The sequence below is a fragment of the Oryctolagus cuniculus genome, chromosome 13, assembly GCF_051225735.1.
Source record: "Oryctolagus cuniculus isolate XC-2025 breed Fujian yellow rabbit chromosome 13, ASM5122573v1, whole genome shotgun sequence".
NCBI lineage: Eukaryota > Metazoa > Chordata > Mammalia > Lagomorpha > Leporidae > Oryctolagus > Oryctolagus cuniculus.
The window spans coordinates 52,638,537-52,663,563 of record NC_142879.1 but is presented as its reverse complement, the minus strand read 5'-3'; the positions used below and the strand labels follow the sequence as shown (position 1 = coordinate 52,663,563).

At 40.6% G+C, this 25,027-nt stretch overlaps 1 protein-coding gene across 4 annotated transcripts in view; it reads left to right on the top strand.

Moving 5' to 3' along the window:
* The window catches only part of PCNX2 (pecanex 2), a 324,088-nt gene that overhangs the window by 159,453 nt on the left and 139,608 nt on the right, over positions 1 to 25,027 (top strand). For all 4 annotated transcript variants that reach the window (XM_051821460.3, XM_008268254.4, XM_089312276.1 and 1 more), the window contains 2 exons: positions 10,265 to 10,406; positions 16,076 to 16,253. In XM_051821460.3, coding sequence (XP_051677420.1) covers positions 10,265 to 10,406; positions 16,076 to 16,253 — 320 coding nt within the window. The remainder of the gene's footprint in view (positions 1 to 10,264; positions 10,407 to 16,075; positions 16,254 to 25,027) is intronic.

The following is a 25,027-nucleotide window of genomic DNA, read 5'->3' as shown; positions in this document are numbered from 1 at the left end:
TGACAACATTGGTGTGCTGGATTCAAGTCCCACCTCTGCTTCCCTTTTTAGCTTCCTGATAATTCACATTCTTTTTTTTTTTTTAAGATTTATTTATTTATTTGAAAGGAAGAGTTACAGAGAGGCGGAGGCAAAGGCAGAGACAGAGAAGTCTTCCATCTGCTGGTTCACTCCCCAAATGGCCACAATGGCTGGAGCTGAGCCTATCCAATATCAGGAGCCAGGAGTTTCCTCTAGGTCTCAAACATGGGTGCAGGGGCCCAAGCACTTGGGTCATCTTCCACTACTTTCCCAGGCCATAGCAGAGAGCTGGATCAGAAGTGGAGCAGCCGGGTCTCGAACCGGCGCCCATATGGGATGCCAGCACTGCAGGCGGGTGGCCTTAACTGCTATGCCAGTTAATTGCGATAATCCACATTCTTTTTTTTTATTTTTCTTTTTAAAATTTTTTATTTTTATTTATTTTTTTTAAATATTTATTTATTTATTTGAAAGAGTTACAGAGAGAGGTAGAGACAGAGAGAGAAGTCTTCCACCCACTAGTTCACTCCCCAGATGGCCGCAACGGCCAGAGCTGTGCCGATCCAAAGCCAGGAGCCAGGAACTTCTTCCAGGTCTCCCAAGCGGGTGCAGGGGCCCAAGGACTTGGGCCATCTTCTACTGCTTTCTCAGGCCATAGCAGGGAGCTGGATCGGAAGGGGAGCAGCCGGGACTGGAACCGGCATCCATATGGGATGCCAGCACTGCAGGCGGGTGACCTTATCTGCTATGCCACAGAGCGATAATCCACATTCTTAAAGCCAGTACATGATGGCTGTAGTAGTTGGGACTCTGCTGCACACATGGGAGAACCCAGGTGAGTTCACTTTGGCCTAGCCTAGCCCTGGTGATTGCTGGAAATTTGGGGAGTAAGCCAGCAGATGAGAGATCTTTGTCTGTCATCTCTGTTTCTGTCTCTCTGTCTTTCAAATGAAATTACATTAAAAAATCTTTTTTTTACAAAAAGAAAAAGCCTCTTGAGACACAGGGTGATTTAAAGGACTCGCATGTACCTGTGTGAAACTTGCTTGTTACTGAAAAACTTAAGCTTTAATTTTTGGGTGCATTCACATAATGAATAAGGAATTATATAAATTGGAAAACACAGCAATTAAAAATTGCATTTAAATTATAATTTTTAAAAATCCACTGTTGTGGAATCAATTCACTAATGAGTTCCAAATTTGTAATTGTTAAATGGGATTTACCTTGCATTCTAACAAATCTTGTCTATCAAATTGTAGATAGTGTGGTTTCTGCATGTGAGAGACATGATTCTGAGATATTGCTTTCTATCATGTATTTTTCATTTATATCAAAGTAATACATAGTGTCAGAAATCAAATAGAACAGATTGTGATGAAAAGCTGCACACACCTGTCAACTCTACTCTTCATCTCTGATCCCCCCTCTCCAGAAAAGATTTACTTTCTTCTCTTTAGCTATCTCTTCTGGTATGTACCATAATTTTCCTAAATAATGACATTGTGCATGTTCTGCTACTTCTTCATAATTCATTTGCTTTTCTATTGACTTCCTGTTGTGAAAGATAAAAGATTTATCTTTCTTATCTTACCTATGCATTAACATTTTTACTTTCAGTTTCGTTTTAATATTTTTTGTTGAAAATATATGTAGTTCTTTTTCAACAGGATTTATTTATTTATTTGAAAGGCAAAATGACAAAGAATGAGAGAGAGAGAGAGAGAGAGAGACTGAGAGATATCTTCCAAATACTGGTTCACTCCCCAAATGCTCATAACGGCTGGCACTGGGTCAGACTGCAGTCAGGAGCCAAGAACTAGGAACTCCAGCCAGGTCTCCCAAGTGGGTGGCCAGAACTCAAGTACTTGAATAATCATCCATTGCCACCCAAGAGCATTAACAGGAAGCTGGACTAGAAGCAGCTGATATGAGATGTGGGCCTCCCAAGCAGTAGTAGCTTACCCTGCTGGGCCACAACACCTGCCCTCACTGTTCTAACTACAATGTTGTTGTAGTCTAAAATGTCTAAAATGTCGTTCATTTCTGTGTTCAGAAGTATGTCATGATTATATTTCCTTTCTTATGCAGATATTTGTTTTTGTATTTTCTAGCCTTTCCCATAGCTATGTAAAATATTTCTCATTCCAATTTTCTGCACAGACAGAACTGCTAGATCATTTATTAGCCCCATCGCCCTGCCAGACTCCATCCTGGAACTGTAGGCCATTGTTCTTTGTTTCCTCCCTCTTTTGGAATGAAACACATCTGTCAATTGCTGCAAAAAGGGACACATGAGAAGGAGACTTGTTGAGACCTCCTCTGTCTCAAAATGTTTTATTTTACTTTGCACTCAGTGGATAGTTTGCAGTGTGGTCTGCCAGGTTATATGCATTCATTTCTTTTAGAATTCTGAGACATTGTTCCGTTGTCTTTCAACTTCCACTGCTGCAGTTGAGAAGTTTGATGTTTCTGTGACTCCTGGTCCTTTGTACATGAGTAGGTTTTTCCTTGGAGACAGCTTTTGGAAGTTTAGGAGGGAATTACAGTGTCATGGTTCAGAGACCAACCTCTAAGTCAAGACTGGGTAGGCTGAAATCCTGACTGTCACATATTAGCTGTGCTTACCCATTGTGTTTAAACTTTGTCACCTATGACTGGAGAGTCCTACATCAAAGAATTGTGAGGGGATGAAATTCATCAACATAAGAGATGCAAAGCCTTTGGCACAGTGGTTTCCCCAGGGTTTTGAAATGGCATCATTTTTCACCTTGCTATAAGGCCTCATTTTCCCCATTGTGCTAGGCAATTGGTAGCCCTTGATAATCTAGTTATGCATGTCCTACAGTTATGTAATTGTTTTCAATAGGTGATAGGATTATCTCAATGACTCATTCCAGCATTTCCATGGTGTTTAAATTAAACCCAATAATATATGTAAAAAACCTTTCAACTATCTGCAATGCTAGTTAAAAGAATATGACATGAGAAGCCTTATCTGATTTCAGAGCATAAAGGCTCTGCTTTGATCTTTGGGAAGATCTCATTTCCTGTGTGTGATGAGGAGATGTCAAGACTGGGGGAGGGAGAATGTACCCCTTGCCACTTCTGTTCTCCAGTGAAAAGGAAACTGGCTTCAGGAAGCAGTGAAGGATAAGGAAAATTCTCCAAAGCCTTTTTAATTCAAAGTGACTAACATTGTTTAAAGCATGAACTGAACTATTACTAGTGGGTAATATAGCTGTCACATGCTACCATGCTTGTATGTAAATGAACATTTTGAGTGCCGAAAAGTGACTCAAACTTTTTTGGAAAATAGCTGTCAGTTGAAAGCCGGCTTTATAAATTATTTCCTCTGTTGCTGTTATTTTCCTGCACCTGCTCTTCCCCTCATTGTGTCTTCCTCCTTGCCTGGTGCTCCCCCTACACTCTCACACTCCGGCTGGTCTCCTGGATTCACTGGGATTCTTATCTTCCTGCAGCAGTCTCCACAAGGCTGGAAGTGGCAGAAGAAGATGGGCAGAGATGACAAGTTCACTCTGCAGCAGGACAAAAAGAAAAGTGGAATCCAGTTTTACCTCTGCTCAAACAGAGGCAGAGGGAAATCTGGAGAAGCCAGACCACTGCAGACAGTAGTAAGGGCAGGGCTTGCGGACAGAGCTCCACAAGCAGCTGCCAACTGTAGATTCCAGCTCTCCAGCAAGCAGACCATGGGGATTCTCCTGAGCTGTAGATAAGCCTAAAGCAACGTGGAGACAAAATGAATGGCCAGTAGTTAAAGATAATATTAAAGTAAGTTTTAATATACAGTATGTGATGTATGAGGATGGTGTTGTAGTGACTTTGGGTTCTGTTAGCACAACCAGCATGGGAAGGGCTCTTTTGAGGATGATGTCACTTCTCAGCTGTAGTAGGTGTGGCCATTGTGATGAGTCCTGATTCACTTTCTCTAAGGTAGATTTGTTGGAATCTGAAGTAGTTTAACATTCATACTACTTTATGATAGGATCATATAGAGAATCTATTTAGAAATGGTGTTTTAAAGTCATCTTGTTTAAATTACACACAAAGCACACTTTAACAAGAAGAGGATTTGTGATTTTCTAAACTGGACATTTTTCAAGCACCTGCTATGTACTAGGCACTATGTAGGTGTTGAGAATGCAAAATTCAATCAGCACATACCCTTGCTCTTGGCAAGAAGGTTGTTCTAACAAGAAGTATTTTCCACCACATGGCCATAGACAGAACCTGAAGTTTCCTCTTGTCTTCATGTAGAAATGTTGACCTAACTTTCTTCATGCAGAAAATCTGTAAGTTTTAAATACTGTGGTTTGAGATCTATGGTTAATACAGAACTCTTCTCTTAAGAAGAGAAAGCACATTAGTATGTTGATTCTGCGAAGAGTTTCTTCTGCCTTTTGTGGAAATGTGAAGGATACATTTTTCTTCCCACTGAAGTAATAATCATAATAAAATCAGTGGGATAGATTTGAGGAAATGGGCTAAAAATTTTCAAAAAATAAAAAAATAATAAAGGAAGGGAGGAAGAAGAAAGAAAAAACCAGAATAGCCCTGCAAGAAAATATAGGACAAGTTATATAATCTTGGCTGGGGAAAAGGAAAATGAATTTTCTAAATAGGCTCCAAAGTGGAAAATCACTTAAGGAGACAAGGGAAGATTTTTTTTTTCCCATGGAAATTGTCAACTTTAATATTTGGATTCCCGAGTGTAGTTCTTGACCACTTTGTATTTCTTTGAGAAGTTTGCCCTATTATTGAACCTAAGAATATCTATTAATTAATTAAAGAAATGTATGGAATACCTCCCATGTGCCAAGCACCATGCAGGATGCCAGAGAGCTGAAGCGTGAACCTTTTGACAATATGAAGCATCTTTGAACAGGACTTAACCCCATACCAATACAATGCAGGTAGGGAGGACTCAACTGTGGGGAGCACCAGCTTCTCAGAGTTGATTCCACTGGGTGCCTTCTTTAGTTATGCTATTAATCAACCAGTTAATAAGCTGTGTTGCCTGACACTGAGTGGCCCCTATGGACAAGGAGCACTGCAAAACGCTGAATATGGCTGCGAAAGACAGCCTTGGACCTACGGGCTCAGTCTCAACCCACTGGGAGAGATGGACACACATCATGCAAATTAATCTATGTGTGCAATACTTAAAGTACAGTGAAGGGCAAATGTTGGTGGCTAAGGATTGCTAAGTTAGATTTGAAGCAAAGGAAGGGGTCCTTGAGGAAGTAACATTTCAATTGAGATCTTAAGGAAAAGTATGAGTTCAGTTTCATCTAGATTGGGAGAGAGAGGATTCTAGGCAAAGGAGGAATCCATGAGTTAGCTCCTGAATTAGCTTATTTGGGGAAGGATAGATCATGAAACTTGGGTTTATCCTAAATGGAGTTCCAGGGCTTGGAGTGGAAGGGTGATGTGGTTTCCTTCACATTTGTGAATAATTACCCTCAGTTCATGTTCCTAGTTTTAGAAGTGAAGCCTGTTTCTAGAGGAAAAATGATGATACGTGTACACTTAGTGCTAAGGGCTTTGCAATCTGAAATTTGGTCCAGCAGGAAAATGAGAGTGAAAAATACTTGTAGGAAAAAAGGAGTTGTTTATAATAAGGGGATGCCAGCAACCTGGGTGTGTTCATTCCACATCACAGGGTCTCTACCTCAGGTGCTGCAGAGCGATCTACACTAGTTGATCTGAGCTGCAGTTACACTGAAATGTGTCTGACCCCGTTAAAGCATAAAGCCTTGCAGCTTAAATACCAATTCGGGACTTAAATTGAAGAAGATCATTGTCCCAAAGTTAAAAACATACTGAGGATTTTTTAATCACTTTTAATTATTGAGAAGGACTTATTTTAGGAGCAGAAACATCTAAATAAAACACAACTTGGAAAGCTTTTAAGAAAATTTAAAGGTTTTAGTTGTAATGAGTCATATATAAACTTGTAAATGGCATAATTAGTTTGCATTATTTTTCTCAAGGGCCTAATATTCCATAGAAAAGAGAAATAATACTGCTAAAGTGAAGTCTTTTTATGATCTTTTTACATATTCAGGACATTACAAAAAGGAAGTTATAAAATATCATTGCAAAGATTTTCTTTTAACTTTACTTTGTATGAATACTAAGACAACCTGGGGACTTACATGAAAAATGTTTATTGTGTTACTGCACTTGCAAGCTTTCCTTTTTATTAGCTTTTCATGGTTGACCCATAAGAAAGAAATAAGTATAGTATTTAAGAATTCAGAAAACTGAGCTTAAATTTTGTTTTAGCTTCCTCCTTTCAATTTGACCCTCTCTACCTCCAACTATAAACACTTAGCATTAATGTCACGTAGCTGTTAAATGATTTATTGAGAAGTTGAAGCATTCCATGAGGATACATTACTGACCTTGGAGAAAGATTCTAAGGGAGGTGAGAATTAAAGGGAAATTGGTTTTCTGCCAAATTGCAGGGTTAACAGAACCTGAGATCAGGGGTTTGGATCTGGTGATCTCTGGAATTTTCTTTGTACTTTGGCATCCCTAAAAACCATTTCAGCTCCTTTTTCACACCCCCCTCTACTTTTTTGGTGAGATATAATGCTAAATACCCACCATAGAAACTGTGCCTTAGGACAAACCTTTATCTGAAATCTTTTTTCCCCTGTTAAGTATGGTGTGTGTATCTGTGCTTTCTGAGGTGTGTGTGCTCAGTGTAAACATATTTACTGTCCTCTTATCTAGAGATTCAGAAGCAATCAGTGGAAAGCATTGGCAGCTTTTATATTTACATGTAGGTGTCACTTTCATTTCTCTTGCAGCACCTGAGATCATGGGCAGAGCTCAGTTATGCAGTTCAATGTGGTTTCAAATTCAGTCTTGTTTTTTGTTTGTTTGTTTGACTCTAAAAGTTCTATTAGCAAAAATAATAAAGACTTTTGTAACTGATGAATAAACTCTTTCTAGTTCTCTGGAAGTCCCCCCCCCCCCCCCCCCCCCCGCCTTTCAAAAATCCAATGTTCATTTCCTTGATAGCTGTCATCTTGCTTTGTCTCGAACTACAGACTCACAGATCCGGGGCTGCAGCCATTCTCAGATGTGTTATTGTGGCCGTACTAAACATAGCCCCTGCAAACACACTGGCTTGGAGCCAGCCAACTGCACACCACTTACCATCCAAGTCTTTCCAGAGTCTAAGTGTCTTCATCATGTGCCTTGAAGTTGTGCTTGTGATGTAGTCTCACACACAAACATACCTCGCCCCAACGTAGTCTCACACAGCTGAAGCCTAAGTCATTTCACTCTCGAATATTTAGAAATGTATGAATGGTGAATTCAGAGCTTATTTGTGATCTCTATTTCATTTGAAATTCATTGCTATCTGTGTTTCTGAAATGGATAAACCAAAATTGTTGCAAAAATCTGTTTTTGTTATTATGATCCCTAGTAAATCCTTATAGACAGCAATAGGGTTATGTCTCCCCTCCCCCACATCATTCTTATCTCCACTTATTGGAAAACATTATTATCTAAAAGTAAATGTGACAAGCTTTGGAATATTTGGCTCACATTCCCCCAGCTAAATGGTATCTGGATTATTCTATAGGGATGAACCACGTAAAAATTCAGATGTTTCCTAACAATACTATGGATGAGATTTGTTTATATTTCCCTTCATTTACTTTTTTTTTTCTTGCAGGAATCTTCTAAGGTTGTCATGTTTCTATGAACTGGTGACAAATGCTGATAGAACTCCATAAATGCATTTTTATAAGCAGGCTGAATTGCATTTGATGTGATAGCCTCAATCTGACACTTTCAATCTCTTATAAATTGAGAAATCAGAACAAAAATTATATAGAAGGAAACCGAACTGTAATGGATCATACTTTATGAGAGATTAAAATGGGACAATTTGTTTAATATTACATAGTTAGAGAGCTTTTGTTTTTCTAAAAGATTGCTTTTTTTTTTTCTTTTTAATAATCCAGTGAAAGCAGGTACTGAAATTTTGTAATCAGTACCCCTGCCTGTTCAGACTGACTAGCTGGATTCAGGGGCTGCTTATGAAACCTGTATGTCACATAACAAAGTGCTGCTGTAGCACAATAAAAGGTTGCTTTTTTTTAATTCTTCTTTTTGAATTTTATAGTTCAGAATTTCCTTAACTACTATAGATAATAAGAGAATAAGAAAACATTTACTAAACAGCAACTCAATGCCAGATATTCTGCTAGATACTTGAAGCACCAAACTAAATAAGATAAAGTACCTATCCTTGGCAAACTCAAAATCTAATGGAAAAGTTACTATTTAAATGAATAGTTACTCTGAACTGTCACAGATACTACAGTTATAGAATTTACAGTGTGCAATAATGGTATGAAAGAATATCATACTTTGCTTTGGAACTAGGAGTAATAGATGCAGAACCCCTAGCTTAGTGTTTGGTAGATACCTGATAGTCACTGGACACATGGCAGTCCAGGACACCCAGGTTGGGGGAATGATGGAGGTGTACCCAGTAGCAGGCAGGAAGGGGGTACATTGCTTATGAGGGACTTAAAAGCAATAATACAGCCAGTAAACATGACTCCTTTGTACTCTCACCATGTGCCTGCAGTTCTAAACGTGTCAGTAACCCTCCTCCACCAGGATAGTGCTTCAGATGCCCTGCGCCTGGCAGCCACTGGTGGTAACTGTATTGGGAACAGGGGATCGTGGGGGCCTCAGATCACCAGAAGGAAAGGTGCCAGTTCCTGTAAAAATGTTAAGAGTTTCTTAAGCAAGAAAGACTGTAGGGCATTCCAGGAAAGTAGCCAGCAAATTCAGAGCTGAATACATCACCTTAGTTTGCCGCAGTGCAAAGAGAGATACTTGCAGAAGTTGTTTTCAATAAACAGTACATTGAGAGATGATGTTAATCAGATATCAACATGTCAAAAAAAAAGTCGTGGCCTTGTGTTAAAATATACATAATAACCAGTTCTAGATAGCTTCTAGCACAAAATGTGAAAGGTAAAACAAGAGGTCTCAGAGGAAAACATGTTCATGATCTTTCTCTTTTAAATGCACTAATGGTCCTAAAAAGAAAAGTAAAAAGAAATTAGAACATGTTAAAGTTACGTATTTCTTTTCTCCAGAAAACACTACTAAAAAAGTAAAAAGCAAACCATAAAATGGGAAGAGATATTCTCAATATATAAACTGATTTATAACTAGAATGTATGGAGAACTCCTAAAAAGTGGTAAGGGAAAGAAAGATAATCCAATAGGAAAAAGAAACAGGCAATACACATGGGGAACCACTTCACAAAAGTGTATATCCAAATTGCCAGTGAACATATGAAAAGGTACTCAACTATGTTAGTCATCAGGAAAATGTAAAATAAAACCCTAATGTGATACCATTCTACACCCACCAGCATAGCTATAAGGTAGAGGAGAGGGAAACATTTTGGCAAGAAAATGTAGCAAACAAAAGGAATTTTCATCTTGTTTGTAGGCGTGTAAATTGGCAATAATGACTTTGGAAAATTGTTTGTCAATGTATGCTAAAGCTCACTGTATGAATACTTAATAATCTAGCATACGTAGACATATACAGAAATGTACTCATATATTTGCAAAAAGACATGCAGTACCCAAGTTTCTCTGCCTTGAAACATTAGCTCTTAATGAAATTGGACTCACTCTCCATGCTACTCCCATTGTCTTGAGTGCTCAGAAAAGTGCAATAGATACATAATGCTAGGCCGTTGGGGATCAGCTTTCTCTTGGTTGTATAAACTGCCCAGGAATGTAACGATTAAAATGAGAGAATGGAAAGCCCAGAAACCAGCCCCAGACTCAGAAGTGACCCCAAGATTAAAAGAAGGTGACTCCATGGAACCTTTTCTGTCTTCCTCACTCACTTGCCACTTTCCCTTACTCCAAGGTGATAGCTCATTTCATTGGTCTTCATAAACTATGTATAAACCCATCAATTGAGTTGAAAAATTGGGATGCCAATCTATATGATATATTATTGTTTGTGAACTGTGTAGAAGCAACATTAAGAGTTGCTGCCTAGAAAGAAGATTGGTATGTCATGTCTAGGTATCTAAAGTTCTTAATCAGCAGCTTTCAAATTGAAGAGGATAGGGATATTATCTATTATTACCTGTATTTAAAGCAAATTACTTTGACCTCTGACTGTTCTAAGTGATTTTTGTGTTTCTTTCAGATGTCGCCCATTTAATGTGGTTTGAAAGACTCTATGTTTGGCTTCAGTGTTTTGAAAAATATGTCTTGTACCCAGCAATCATTTTGAATGCCCTCACTATTGATGCATTTTCAATAAGCAACTACCGGAGGCTTGGTACCCAGTAAGTGGATAATGGTTTATTCTCATAATGAATTGGATCACAACATTTTCAAAATCAAGTGAATTTTCTCTAAACAGGCAGCAGAAGAGACCAACTTATATCTGCTAATTATTGGCCATGTAGAATTAAGCCATGGTGGTCTTTTACTCAAACCTGCAGAGCTAGAATGTTGTTGTAGAATGCCTAGGATGCAAATGTGGCAAGATCTGCCTGAAGTGATGTTGTGGATAAATGTCTGTGGATTTGAAAATCATTCTGCAAAGCCTTAGTCAGTGAGCCTTAATAAGATGACGGAAGCACAGTGTGAATCCGGGATTCCTGGAGTTTTTACCCTCATGCTTGGAGCTTTGTGAACTGCTTTGTGTCATTTCATTTAGCAAATACTCTATCATTTTGTGCTTGGGGGAGGGGTAAATTAATCATTGTCAGTGCTGTCTCTGAATTTATCAAGAGAAGGCTTATAATTGAAAAACTGAAGTACAGAGACTTCATACTGTCAAGATGCTCATGTTTTTGCAAAGCATTAGCAGTGTACAGCCAAGTTGTTGATTTCATAGATTAAAATTAATTCTGAATTTACAAATGGAAATCTGTTTGATAATTTGTGAATTTGTCATTCTGACAAAAGGCAAAAGTTGCTGGTCAAATAAGTTATTAGAGAAGGAGAAGGTGAGAGTGTCTTCCAGATTTGCTTCTTTATCATGGAGTTTAAACATTATGTATCCAAGTCAATCCTGATGCATAATCCCAAGCATACTAATTCAAACAGGCTCTTCCTTTCAGGATGTGATGAGGGCAAATTAATTAATATTTGCCAAAGCTTGAGCAAGCCAAGATAAAAGGCAGTGTAGTACTCTGTTGGACTTTGAGTAGATTCATAGTCACACAGCAGATACCAAATGAAATGACCATGTGACCTTTCTGTCCTTCTTGGGCTCTATCTTCCTTCTAATCCAGACCTGTTACAGTTAGGCCAGAGCAAGGGTCCTTTATTATTTAGCACCAAACATCCTGGACTTCATGTTCAGGGACGATAACTGTCTCACTAGATTGAAGAAGTAGAAGCAACAGCAGTAGCAGCAGATGAGGGGGCTACAGACGTTATAAGGTTGGGGAGGGCCTGATCCAGGAGATGGCTCCACATTTGGAACATCCTGTGCTTCTGCTGTGGCAGGGATTCCCACTGTGGTGCAATCTGAACGACCCATGACTACCTCCCAGAACCCGCAGATCCTCAGTTTCTAGAATGAGGACACACAGTAAAGGCCAGAGTGGCAAAAAGGAAGCAGTTCCACCCTGGGTTATTGACCGGAAGGATTTAAAGTTCTCTCTATCCAATTTAGGATAAGCACCTTGACCTAAGACTGCAGGTTGAAGTCGTGCTGGTAGATAAGACAGATACAAGGGCTAGGACTCCAGCAGAAACAAATAAATAGTTCAGAGAGATCCCAGTTTAAAGTGATGTTACTCCCTATCCCTGTATTTTTTTTCCCAGACCCTAAAGTCAGGAAGAAACACCTTATGTATATGCCTTGGAATAATTTTAATTCACATAAGATTCTATCAGAATGATTTTTTGCAGGCTCTATAACTAATGGTTTGTTTTTCTCCCTGAGGTGTCCATCTGAGGCATTCTAAAAGAAAAGTCTCTCAAGCTTTCAGGCAGCCCGTTAGACTCGCTCTTTTCAAACAGGACAACAGGAGGCTGTCCAACAGGATTACTTTGAGACCTTTTCCAGTTAGATAAATCTGACCCTCTGCCTTTATTGAGAATCATTGTACTAGATGGTTAGATAGTGAACTCTTCAGCAGTGGGCACTGTTCATCCTCAACTTTCTGTACAAGTCCCCAGATAAATGTTAGGATGGGTAGATGGGTGGTGGAGTAGGGAGATGGGTGATTGGCTGAATTGTGATGTCTTGCTATAGATTTTTATTTCCCATCCTGTGTAAATGGATGCTCTGCATTGGCCCCAGGTCATTGTTCACTGATTGCTACTTAGGTAATTATAAAACCTTCAGCTAAGTATACAGTAATGCATGAACAATTAGCAGTATCCATAACTGTTTCAGTGCTATAAAACCCATGAACCTCAGCCCTTGCAATATCCCATGGCTTTAACGAGTCAATATTAGCAAATATTCAATCTGTTGAACCATGGTTATGTGAAAGAGAAAGTTAATTTTTTAAATGCTACTTAATTATTTTTATTTATTTGAAAGGCAGAGAAACATAGAGAGAGAGACAGAAGATGGACAGAGAGAGGTCTCCTATCCACTGCTTTATTCCCTAAATGCTTATAAGAGCCTGGGTTGGCCTAGGCCAAAACAAGGAGCCTGAAACTCCATCTGGGTCTCCCATGTGAGTGGTAGGGCTCTACTACTTAATTTATCAACCTGCTCCCTCCCAAGGTACACATTAGCAGGAATGCAGAACCATAAGCAGAGCCTGGACTCCAAAGCAAGCATTCCCTTGTGGGATGTGAATGACTCAAACAGAATCTTAACTGCTGCACCAAATTACTGCCCCAGAAAGTTAGAAAGTTAGATTGGACTCATCTGCATCTTGACTGGTTAACTGATTTCTCTCTCTCTCTCCTTTTTTTTTTTTTTTTTTTTTTTTTTTTTTTTTTTTTTGACAAGCAGAGTGGACAGTGAAAGAGAGAGACAGAGAGAAAGGTCTTCCTTTGCCGTTGGTTCACCCTCCAATGGCCACCACAGCCAGCGCGCTGCGGCCGGCGCACCACGCTGATCTGATAGCAGGAGCCAGGTGCTTCTCCTGGTCTCCCATGGGGTACAGGGCCCAAGCACTTGGGCCATCCTCCACTGCCTTCCAGGCCACAGCAGAGGGCTGGCCTGGAAGAGGGGCAACCAGGACAGAATCTGGCACCCCGACCGGGACTAGAACCCGGTGTGCCGGCGCCGCAAGGCGGAGGATTAGCCTAGTGAGCTGCGGCGCCGGCTACTGATTTCTCTTGAAAACCAAAATGTACCTAAGCTGGGGATACCGCATCACTGGGGCTCCTCCATAGGGCTCTGACATTTTTGTACCCTGAGGTGTGGTCAAAGGCGACTTGATCCACAGTCATGTTTTCATCCTGTATTTTCATCAGGGGCATTCGTTGTCCACTGGACAAGGAGGGCAAGCTTTGGACAATATCCAACTTTGCTGTAAGAATACTGAAGGATCTGTGTTGAGGTTCCAGAAAAACTTTTCTGCTCTTCCCAAATCAGAATGTAGTCAAGGGCTAATTTTTCTCAGAAGCCAAGTCCAAGCCTGACATGCGGGGCCTTGGGCAAGCCTCACCTCGCACATGCTGAGGCAGAGTGGAAACCATCAAAACCTGAATGCATATGAGAGTCAGGCATATGGAATTGCCAACATTTCATCTTGTTGATGACAAAAATGACAATTTTGTATTTGATAGGAGCAAAGACTTTAAAAGAACTTCTTAAATGCCTTCATCCTGGGATAAGGTATTGTTAAGGGTTTAGGGTCAGATCTAGGATTCTTCTAGGCTTAGGGAAATTGAGGCATGTCCCCAGGGTTCTGTACTTAGCCAAAGAAAGAAAACTCCAAATGCAACCATTCTCTAGAAGTTTCCTCACTGTCTTTGCGTTCCCCAATAGTGTGTTATAACTGGAGAGTTAAAATGTTCAAAGTTTTTTCTCAGAGAGGCCCTTCCGAAAGGTAGTTGCTTGCTCTGTTATGCTGTATTGTTTTTGTCATCTCTCTGCCAATTTAAAGATACATTATTCCTAGTCAGCTTTATCAAAGTGAAATTATACATAAAACACATCTCCCTATGCTGATTAAAATATAGGACTTGACCGGCGCTGCGGCTCACTAGGCTACTCCTCCTCCTTGTGGTCCTAAGTAAGACAGTGATGGTCTCTGACGATTTAACAGGAACTTCCTACACTGCCTCCATCTCAAGTCCAGTGATCTGTCTTACAGAAATATAAAAAGAAAGAACACTATATAATAATTCAAATCAACACAGAGAAATAAAAACCACCGGAAAGGTAGCAACATAGATAAATAAACAATAGGGGCCGGAGCAGTGGTGTAGTGGGTAAAAGCTGCTGCCTGCAGTGTCAGCCACCCGTATGGGCGCTGATTCAAGTCCTGGCTGCTCCACTTCCCACCCAGCTCTCTGCTGTGGCCTGGGAAAGCAGTAGAAAATGGCCTAAGTCCTTGGGCACCTGCACCCACGTGGGAGATCTGGAGGAAGCTCCTGGCTCCTGGCTTCAGATTAGCCCAGCTCTGGCTGTTGCGGCCATTTGGGGAGTGAACCAGTGGATAGAAGACTCTCTCTCTGCCTCTGCCTCTCTGTAACTCTGCCTTCAAATAAATAAATAATCTTTTAAAAAAAACAGTGTATTTTGTATATAACTTCTTTATCCTTATATTTGTTTTCAAATACAACTGCATAAAGCAAGAAGTACAAAACTATTTTTGAAGGATTTAAATGTTAATATAATTTTTATAAAAAAACAAAGGAATGAGAAGGTATGGATTTGAATTGGAGCCAAGATTTTATGAAATCTTGAAGTTAAATTAGTATTAATCTGAATTAGAGGCCGGCGCCATGGCTCAATAGGCTAATCCTCCACCTAGCAGCGCCAGCACCCCAGGTTCTAGTCCCGGTCGGGGCACCGGATTCTGTCCCGGTTGCCCCTCTTCCAGGCCAGCTCTCTGCTGTGGCCAGGGAGTGCAGTGGAGGATGGCCCAAGTCCTTGGTCCCTGCACCCCATGGGAGACCAGGAGAAGTACCTGGCTCCTGCCTTCGGATCAGCGCGATGTGCTGGCCACAGCGTGCCGGCCGTGGCGGCCATTGGAGGGTGAACCAATGGCAAAGGAAGACCTTTCTCTCTGTCTCTCTCTCTGTCCACTCTGCCTGTCAAAAAAAAAAAAAAAAAAAAATAGGACTCCCTAAACAAAAACATGTAGGAGTTCTGTTCTCAAAAGAAAATTCTGGTCTGTTTCTTGGCCCATCTCTGCTTTGGTGAGCTCCTAGGGCATAATAGAAGGGGAAAAATTATGATGTAATTATGAGTGAAAAAAGGGAGACCAGTAAACTTAACATTCACTGGGATGACAGATACGCTGAAAAACATTGGAAGTTAATATGTAAAAATAGAGATGGCTTAATTAAGATACTGCAGTTATCTCTGTTCAGAACTTAATATCAGTTACGGTTACATTTTTGATGTTGAAAAGCCATATGTTGAGCAGACTCCAGCAAAGGCAGCACATGGTCTGTTTCTTACCGGGAATCAAGCCTTCCCCAGAACCTGCCTTGTTGTTGCAGTGGTTACTTCAGATAAGCACCAAAGGAGCTCTGTGTCCTTGCTACGAACAAGAATTAGGAAAGCACATGAGGGAAAGAAATGTCAGTAGTGACAGAGTTTAAGTGTTTGAGCATCGCTTAGGACTGAGTTTCCATCCTGGCTCAGCCCCTGCGAGGCCTTAGTCAAGTTGCTCAAACTCTGTGAGATGGCGTTTTCTCCTCTGTAAAATGCAGACAATCACAGGGCTCACCATATTGATTTTTCTGCCTGGAAAATGTGTGATGCACAATCAATGCCCAAGAAATGTTGGCTTTTGTAACTCCTCTGTAGTTGGCATGCTGTCATTGATTGCTGTTTTTCTTTGCTTTCCAACAGCTGGGACATTTTTCTGATGATCATGGCTGGCATGAAACTGTTGCGGACTTCTTTCTGCAACCCAGTTCACCAGTTTGTTAACTTGAGCTTCACTGTCATCTTTTTCCACTGTGATTACAAAGATATCTCAGAGAGTTTCTTACTGGATTTCTTCATGGTGTCGATTTTATTCAGCAAGGCAAGTTAATTGGTTATTTTCTTCATTTTAACATTTTTTTCAAGAGAGCACTTCTCATCAAATGTTTAAGAATCGAAAACTTCTTCTTTACCCTCAAAATGAGAGAAGGAAATAAAATGCAATTATGTATATATGTCACATTCCTACTGCCATTTTGGGAAAATTCCCCATGAAATATATGCGTATGCCCTGTTACCTGCTGAAAATCACTAAGTAAAATTAATTAGCCATTATCATGACTTGAAATTTTATGCTCTTTGTGTTAATAATCTCATTATACATCTGCCCTTTATCTTAAAATGTGCTGCATTTAACGAAAGAAGACAACCAGATGTATTTATTTATTTATTCCATTTTTTATTTTGTCTCTTGAAAGTACAGTTTTACACCTTATACCAAAAGTAGGGTCCCTTAGAGTATTTTCATTTCATGAGCTTGTCTTAAGTCCAGGTTTCTTCTTTTATAAATTTGTGCATGGGCAATGTGAAATCCTAATTACAATTCAGGCAAATATAAGGGGATGTTGTATAATATCTGACATGAGGGAGATAAAATTATCTGGACACTTGGCAATGCCTCCATGACTATACGTACTCTGCTGTCACAAATCGAGGACTGTAAATGGACATGGAAAGAAGCTGAGACCCCTGCTAGTAAATGAACTCAGGTTAATAGCAGCCACAGGGTTTCTACCTGAGACTAACTTAACCAACACCTGCACCCCTTTGGCCAGTCATTTTTAAATGTTAATGTTTTTCCCCTATGAATTTTGTTTTTTCACCTCTTTATGAATCAGTTCTGTTCATCATTATGTTTTCCTTATTAGTTCCCTTTTCTTTCTATTGTCTTTCTTCTTCTAAGAAGAACTGAAACTCTCATATTAAAGGAATTCCATGTGTACCAGTCATCACTCCATTACTGCATGCAAGTTTCCTCTTATAACTGAGCAATAAGTCTTCCAGGCACCTGAGTCCCTCTTGTATCATCTTCCATAGGCTCCTGATTATCATTGTGCAGCCTGTCCCAATCTTCATATTTTATTTCAGACCCTGACTTGATCGCCCAGGCCACAAACATGTGTTTGCTGTTTGTGTGAGTTCTACTTGGTTCTTAGTTACTTTGTCTCATTTTTCCACTCAAATCACAGGCTTCCTGATTCTGTTTTCCTTCATTATGTATCAATTCCCATGCAAATTGTATCCTATGATTTTAAATGCATTTATGAAATTATTATAAATTATTATACTGTTCTGGGGGGTAAGGGCTTCTCACCAGATGTGAAATGCTCCAGAATAAATTCAGTTCCAGACTCTGGCATTATTTATATTTTCACATGGTGACATTTATGAGTACTTCCAAAAGTTCATGGAGACTAGTATTAAAATAAACATTTTTAGGGCAAATATCTTTGAAATCTTTACATTTTTTAAAATAACATGCATTTCCTATGAACTTTTGAAAAGTCCTCATACATTCCTTTCTAAACCCTAGTTTCCTGGAAAATAATGTCAATCTCACCCAACTGTTGAAAGGATTCACTAATGTAAGTTTGTAAGTAGATCCTATTCTCCAGTGTATTAGTAGGAAGAGAGAAGCTGTACAGTGTTTCTGAAGGAGTGTGGCTAGTTTTTCCACTGAACTGTCAATTTAGTATCATTTTACGTAAATGTATATCCCAGGTAAACAGAAAACATGGCAGAGAGGAGTGAGAAGTCCTACCATGAAAATCTGAAGTGTGGCTTCTAAATAGTTCTGCAACTGCAGTGGGAGCAGTGACTTTCACTGGCTGGGGCACAGGCAGCCATTCCTCATCTCGCTGCCTGCTGGCCAACTGGAAGCAAGCCATTGCTGAAAAGATGTGGCCAGATGCATGTGCCAGTCTATGGGACTTGTGAGGACATAGAAAGGATGTGTGTGTTGCTGCTGCTCATCCTTGTTGTCCCTGAGGACAATCAGTGCCATCCTGTGCAGGATGAGGAGGGTGGGACCTAATGGAACACAGTCAAAACCAAATCCAGGAAAATGTAGCTGCTGCAGGCACTTGACTTTGCCTTCCCCATGATCTTTTTTGAAGCACTAAATAAAATACTAATAATTTCAAACAGAACTGTAGTAGCAACCTTCTTATTTTCATTCACACATTCACACACATAATTTGAATAACCTGCTTTTAGTCTGGGAGAGTCAACAAATCTAAAAAATAGCAAAGCAAATGAGACTTAAGATGGAGAATTGGCATGATGTATGGCAGGTCGGAGAGTGTGGGTTCTGAGTCCTGGCCCCTCTAAACTCCTCCTGGTACCAGGTCATTCTTGATATTGAGAAAGCTGGCCACAGTGTGTTTTCCAGAATGAAAAACAAGATCTTATTCCCTGATCAAAACAAACAAATATGTATCAGTGACAGAAGCCAGCAGTGGTGAAGAAAAGCCTACATTTTTTGTCTCTTAGGAAGGTTTTGCCAGAAAATCCCAGTGATGCCTCTTCTTTCTTCTCTTCACTTTCATATATATATATATATATATATATATATATATATATATATATATTTTAATTCGCTTTTAATGTACTTCCTAAAGGCTTTCAAGAAACCTCTGATACTGTGTTTGGAGGCAACACTGTTATCTTGTTTTATTACATACTCTGAGGTTTATTTGTCTAGTAGGTTCATGAGTTCTGCTTACAACATCACCTGACCATTGCAAATATTGTTAAGCCCTTCCACAGGCTTGCAACCATTTGACTAAGTAGAGAGTTATTGTTAACCTGGCCACCCCCTCCCAGAAGGGCACTGAGATCATGGAAGAGATATTTGAATGGGCACATGGTTTCCTTGAAAGAAAGGGGCTGCATAAATATACAACACATTGTTATTCTGAGTCAGTTGCTTCTAATCTTCCTGGCTTTATGGGTAGAAAGAAAGGAGCGAGGCAGTTAGAGAGATGATGCTGGGAGGCCTGAGAAGGGAGTAGGTGGCTTCCAGAGGGCCCAAGCCTGCCTGTAGGTTATTCCTCACCTCCTAGAATTCATTAAAGTGTGGGGGATGAATATTCCTCAGTCTGCCAGAGCTGTGAAAAAAAGGAAATACTGAGTTCCAGGTCCAGAGTCTATCAGGTCAGATTTAGTGCAGCCCAAACATTGACATGGTCTATGCAGCTCTTCATAGTGGATGGCACCCCAGGCGTGTGGGTTTGTGGGGGACAGGCAGTGAGAAAGTAGAGCCCCTGCATGTCCCATCAGAGATGTGTGTCCCTCCAACGACACCTCTGCAAGTTGCATCACCTCCTCACTTCCTCACTTCCTCATTCCCACAAGCCCCCCTTTCTTATTTACTTCCCCTTCTCTCTTTTATCCCTTTAGTCATTCATTTCTTTTAAGATCTCATGCAATTCACTGGCAACATTTCTGGATTTGTCTTAGTTTTTGGAAATAAGACATGCAGGTAAGGGTATTTGGTTATAATAGGAACAAAGATAACAAAAGTTCTTTCATGCTATCCCACTGGCCTTGAAGTAAGTTCTTAAAGATCATTCAGTCTTGAAAGTCTTAGAATCTTTTCGTTGTAAGAGGATATAGAAGCAAAACTTGAAAAAATCTTGCCATAGATAACCCTGCCAATGTTTTCAGAATGCATTAAATATGAGATTCTACAGGCCATTAGTTCAACAAGGGGGCTAGTGCTTTTACCATTTAGGAAATTAAAATTAATGTGTGAGGTTGCTTTTATGATAAATCTTTGTTAACAGTTGCACCCAAACCCTGATGAGTGGCTGTGTTATGGATGACTGCAATTATTGTTCAAGTCATTTGAAATCAGTTTCTATGGCATTTTCCTTCATTTTGTGAGTATAGGTAGAAAGTCTTGGATTAAAATGGGATCATATTTTTAGAATGCATACATTTTACAAAAGTATATCTTCAAAACACTTTGTTCAAAAAAGGAGCTGTTCATTCATTGAACTTTGGTTAGGTGCCAGGCATTGCACAAAGTACAAAGATTATTAGTCATGCAAATGACAGTAAATCCTTGTCTTCCACTTTCCACAGGCAGACACAATTCTGAACATTGAGCATATTAACTCAGTCTTCACAGCAGCTTTGTAGTTGAGGTACAGGTGAGGGAGCTGGAGCACAGAAATTAAGTGCATCGCCAGTTGTTCTCATAGGTATACAATGGAAGAACAGGAACAAACATGTAGCTTAGCACTTAAGATGCCTGTGTCCCACATTGGAGTGCCCAAGTTTGATTCCTGGATCCAGCTCCTGACTCCAGATTCCTGCTAATGCAGTCTCTGGGAGGCAGCAGTGATAGTTCAAGTAACTGGGTTCCAGCCAGTCAAGTGGGGAACTGGTTTGAGTTCCTGACTCCCAGATTTGGTCCTGGCCTAGTCCTGACCATTGAAGACATTTGAGAGTAAACCAGCAGATGGGAGCTCTCTCTGTCTGCCTGCCTCAAATAATAAAGATTAAGTTAAAAGTGAATAAAATAGGACAGCAGGATTCAAACCCAAGAAGTCTGATTCTGAGTCTGCATTTTATGATGCTGTCCTCCTCCCTTCTACTTGGGGTGTCTGAGAAAGGAGGCAGACAAGTAAAGAGATAATTACATAGCTATGATAAGGGAGGTGACCAGGACATAGTTTCAAGAGCTCACATCAAAATACTACCCAGTCCAGCCTGGGAGAATCAGAAACAAAGGTACTTACATTGAGATTTTTTTTTTTTTTTTAGATTTATTTATTTGTCTTTTATTTGAAAGGCAGAGTTTCAGAGAGGAGGGTGAGGAGAGAGAGAGATCTTTCACTTGCTGGTTTCCTCCACAAATGGCTGCAATAGTTGGGGCTGTGCCAAGCAGAAGCCAGGAGCCAGAATTTTCTTCTGGGTCACCCTGTAGGCACAGGGGCCCAAGCACTTGGGCCATCTTCTGCTGCTTTTCCAGGCGCATTAGCAGGAAGCTTGATCAGATGTGGACCAGCCAGGACTCAAACCTGTGCCCATATGGGATGCTGGCGTTGTTGCAGGTGGTGCTGACTTTACCAGCTATGCCAAAATGCCAGCCCCACCTTAAGTTTTGAAGAGAAAGTCAGGCAAGAAAGGGAGGGAAAGTGAGTTACGCAGAGGAAACTGAGTGTGTGAAGTACAGAATCGAGAGAGTTTGGCATGTTCTGGGTCCTGTGAGATGCTTGAGTTCAAGTGTGAAAACATTGGAAGGGAATGGGTGGTCAGGGTATGAGCTAGGAAACTGCAGGTGTTATATTAGGTCAGATCTTGAAGGACATAGCATGCTGTTCTCGGACTTAATTGCTACATCAGCTGTAGGTTGTTAAGCAGAGGCATAACAGGGTCAGAATTGCACTTTAGAAATATCTCTGTGAAGGTAAGAGATGAGCAACCATGGAGTCCTGGAACTGGAAGGATGCTCTTGCAGTAGTCAGAGAACTCAGGATGAGGACTTGCACTGGGGTAGCATAAGTGAGGAGAAGAAGGGGACAAATCCCAGCAGTGTGTAAGAGGGAGAGTGACACATTCAGTGACCATGTGGTGACTATGGGAGAAAGTCACATCTGCAAGATTTCTCAGCACACTTAAAATACTGGGTAGAAGATGATGTCATTAACCATAGTAGGAAATGCAGAGTGAACCAGTGGAGAAAGACATTTTGGAGGAAAAGGATGTTGATTTTAGGTGTGCTGAATTATGCAATGAGAAGCAATGAAGACTGAAAATAAAAAACTTGGAAACAATTTTTCCTATTTTAATTTTATTTTTATGAGAGAGAGAGAGGAGAGAGAGAGAATGTTCCCCTCTGCTGGTTCACTCCCCAAATGTCCACAGTGGCCTGAACTGGACCTCAGTCCAGGAGCCCAATTAGTTGAGCCATCAGCACTATGTTTTAAGGTCTGCATTGTCAGAAAACTGGAATCAGGAGCCAGGGAAGGAATTGAACCAAGGCACTCTCATTTGGAACACAGTTGTCTTAACTGCTAGACTAAATATCTGCTCCTTTAATTTTTTTAACTTACATGAGTAATACATAAATACATGCTCTTTATAATAAAATTAGTAAAACTGTCAGGATCTCCCCCTTCGGGAACTGGCCGGGTTACCGTGAAGGAAGAGTCGAGGAGACTGAGGAAAGTCAAGCTAAACACACTTTATTGGTACTCTAGGCGACTAGGAGGAGAGATCTCTCAAGCCTACTCCTGGGGGCACTAGGTACTACGGACCAGGAGCTTCTCCTCGCGGGCACTAGGCACTACGGACCGGGGAGAAAGGCTGAGCAACCTCTGGTTTACAGTGTCTGAGGGTCCCCTTATATACATTTCTAGAGGCTAGCCCCGCCCACATTCCAATCCCCCAGGGTCCCATAGTCATGGCAATGACAGTTTGTGGTTAGGCCATCTAGTTAGGCCTTCCATTTTCAAATCTTACCAGCTAGGGTGGTTACCTTTCTACTTTTCTTTCAAGCTGAGCTACTGTGCAGTTACTTTCTTTCAAATGGACTACAGTTACTTTGTTTCAAACACTACAATTACTTTCTCCATGAATGGTTCCCTAACAGAAACAATCAAAAAACACAAAGTCCATTTTTATACACATTCTTTAACCTTATCCTTATTCTATGATAACTCTTTTTTTTTTTTTTTTTTTTTTGACAGAGTGGACAGTGAGAGAGAGACAGAGAGAAAGGTCTTCTTTTGCCGTTGGTTCACCCTCCAATGGCCGCCGCAGCCAGTGCACCGCGCTGATCCGATGGCAGGAGCCAGGTACTTATCCTGGTCTCCCACGGGGTGCAGGGCCCAAGCACTTGGGCCATCCTCCACTGCACTCCCGGGCCACAGCAGAGAGCTGGCCTGGAAGAGGGGCAACCGGGACAGAATCCGGTGTGCCGGCGCCGCAAGGCAGAGGATTAGCCTATTGAGCTGCGGTGCCAGCCCTCTATGATAACTCTTAAAAGCATTTTGGAATAAATTCTCCCAGTCCTCCTGTGTATTTACACACACACACACACAAATATGCAAACATACAACCACAAATTTAAAATATCAACAAGTCCATCCTTTACATGTCTTACACTTCCATTTTTAAATATCAAAATTATATTTAAAATATGTCTCAGAGAACTTGTCTGATAGGATGTGTAATGTTGCCTCTTGCTTTTGACTTCAACACAGTATTCCATAGCACACAGCAGAATGTGACTAGTCATTCCCCTATCAAGAGGCATTTGTTTCAAAGCTTTCTGTGTTCATTGGGACTTCTGTGGTCACAAATCACAGAAACCCAAATGAAACGGCTTAATGAAAAAAGAATTTAAAAGATCCAGTAAATGATTGGATAGTCCAGAGGCTCAAATGATAGCATTGAAGTTCTTTTTTTTTTCTTCTTCTCTCTTTTTTTACATATGTTGGTGTCATTCTTTGACTCTTTCCATAGTGCAACAGCTCTGGTCTTAGCAGTCCTAGGTTTATACTATTTTATACCTGCTAATCCCAGCAAAAAGACAGTGCATCCTTCCTGACAGTTTCTGCCAAAGTCCTGAGGAAGGGCCTTAGTGGCTCCTTTTGTATCACATGGTCTTTCCAGAACCAGGTCCAGTGGCCAGAGGGGTATGAGTCCTCTAGCCAATGAGTCTTGAACTACTTAGCCGCTGGTAAAACTTGGCCAGACTACAAGGACTGGAAATCAAGGAGAGAAGCCAAAAGTGGCAGATGGTCACTGCATTCAACTCCAAAGGCCATGATTAACATGCTGGCACACATGAGTATTTCAAGAAGCACACAGTCCTAGGATTGAGCTAGATAAGTCAACAGGGTAAATGTGAAAGGGTCTTAAGACAGGAGCCCTCCAAATTGCTTGAACTTGTACTGCTCCCAACAAGGGTGACCAGAAACTAAGAAACAGGTTTAGGAGGAAGATGCAGTAAAAGAGATTGAAAATGTCTCATGAAACAAGATAAAGTATAGTGTACTGGAAAACAAGAAAAGAGTGATCAGCAACATCTTAGACCTCACAGATATCAAGGCCTCAAAGTGGAATGGTGCCACTGGATTTAGCAACAGAGATGTCCTTAGTGAGAACAATAGCACAGTGAGGCTGGCACTGTTACAGCCAGTGCTTCGGTGTTTTGTTATTCTTCTATATTACCAGTTACTATAACTTGTTACTGTAATAAAACACCCAAGGCATGGTCTCTCTCTTTCCTTATAAACTCTCAAGGATTCAATCACAGAAGCACAACCCTAATGGCCTAATCCAATGTAAGCACTTCCCAGAGGCCCCACCTCTGAACACCATGACTGGATGAAGTTCCCATCCTCTTAATACCATTAACATAAGACTCTGGGGACCAAATTCCTGAGTTCAGGACTACAGATAATCAAATTATGGCCTCCTCTTTGTATTCTCTGTACCTTTTGCAGTGCCCTTGCTATGGTAAGCTTTAAATCCTTGCTTATAAATGACCAGGAATATTCATTGACCACAGGTCAGTGTATTTAAATGTGGATCTTTTGAGGCACTTCATAGCATGCTATTCAGTGAAGCTGTCTCTAAGTGAAAACACCACAATCACAACCGCTTTAGGGCTGTTGATACTTTATTGGCTTAGAAGAGATGAACAACTCTAAACATGATGTTCCTATTATGTATGAAAGATTTAGTCTGCTGGCTTGCCAGGAATTTACATGCCTCCTACGTGTGATGTGAAGGCCAGTATTCAATGTTTACTTAATAACACAGTCTCTAGATTTGAAATGCAGGCGTTGACATTTT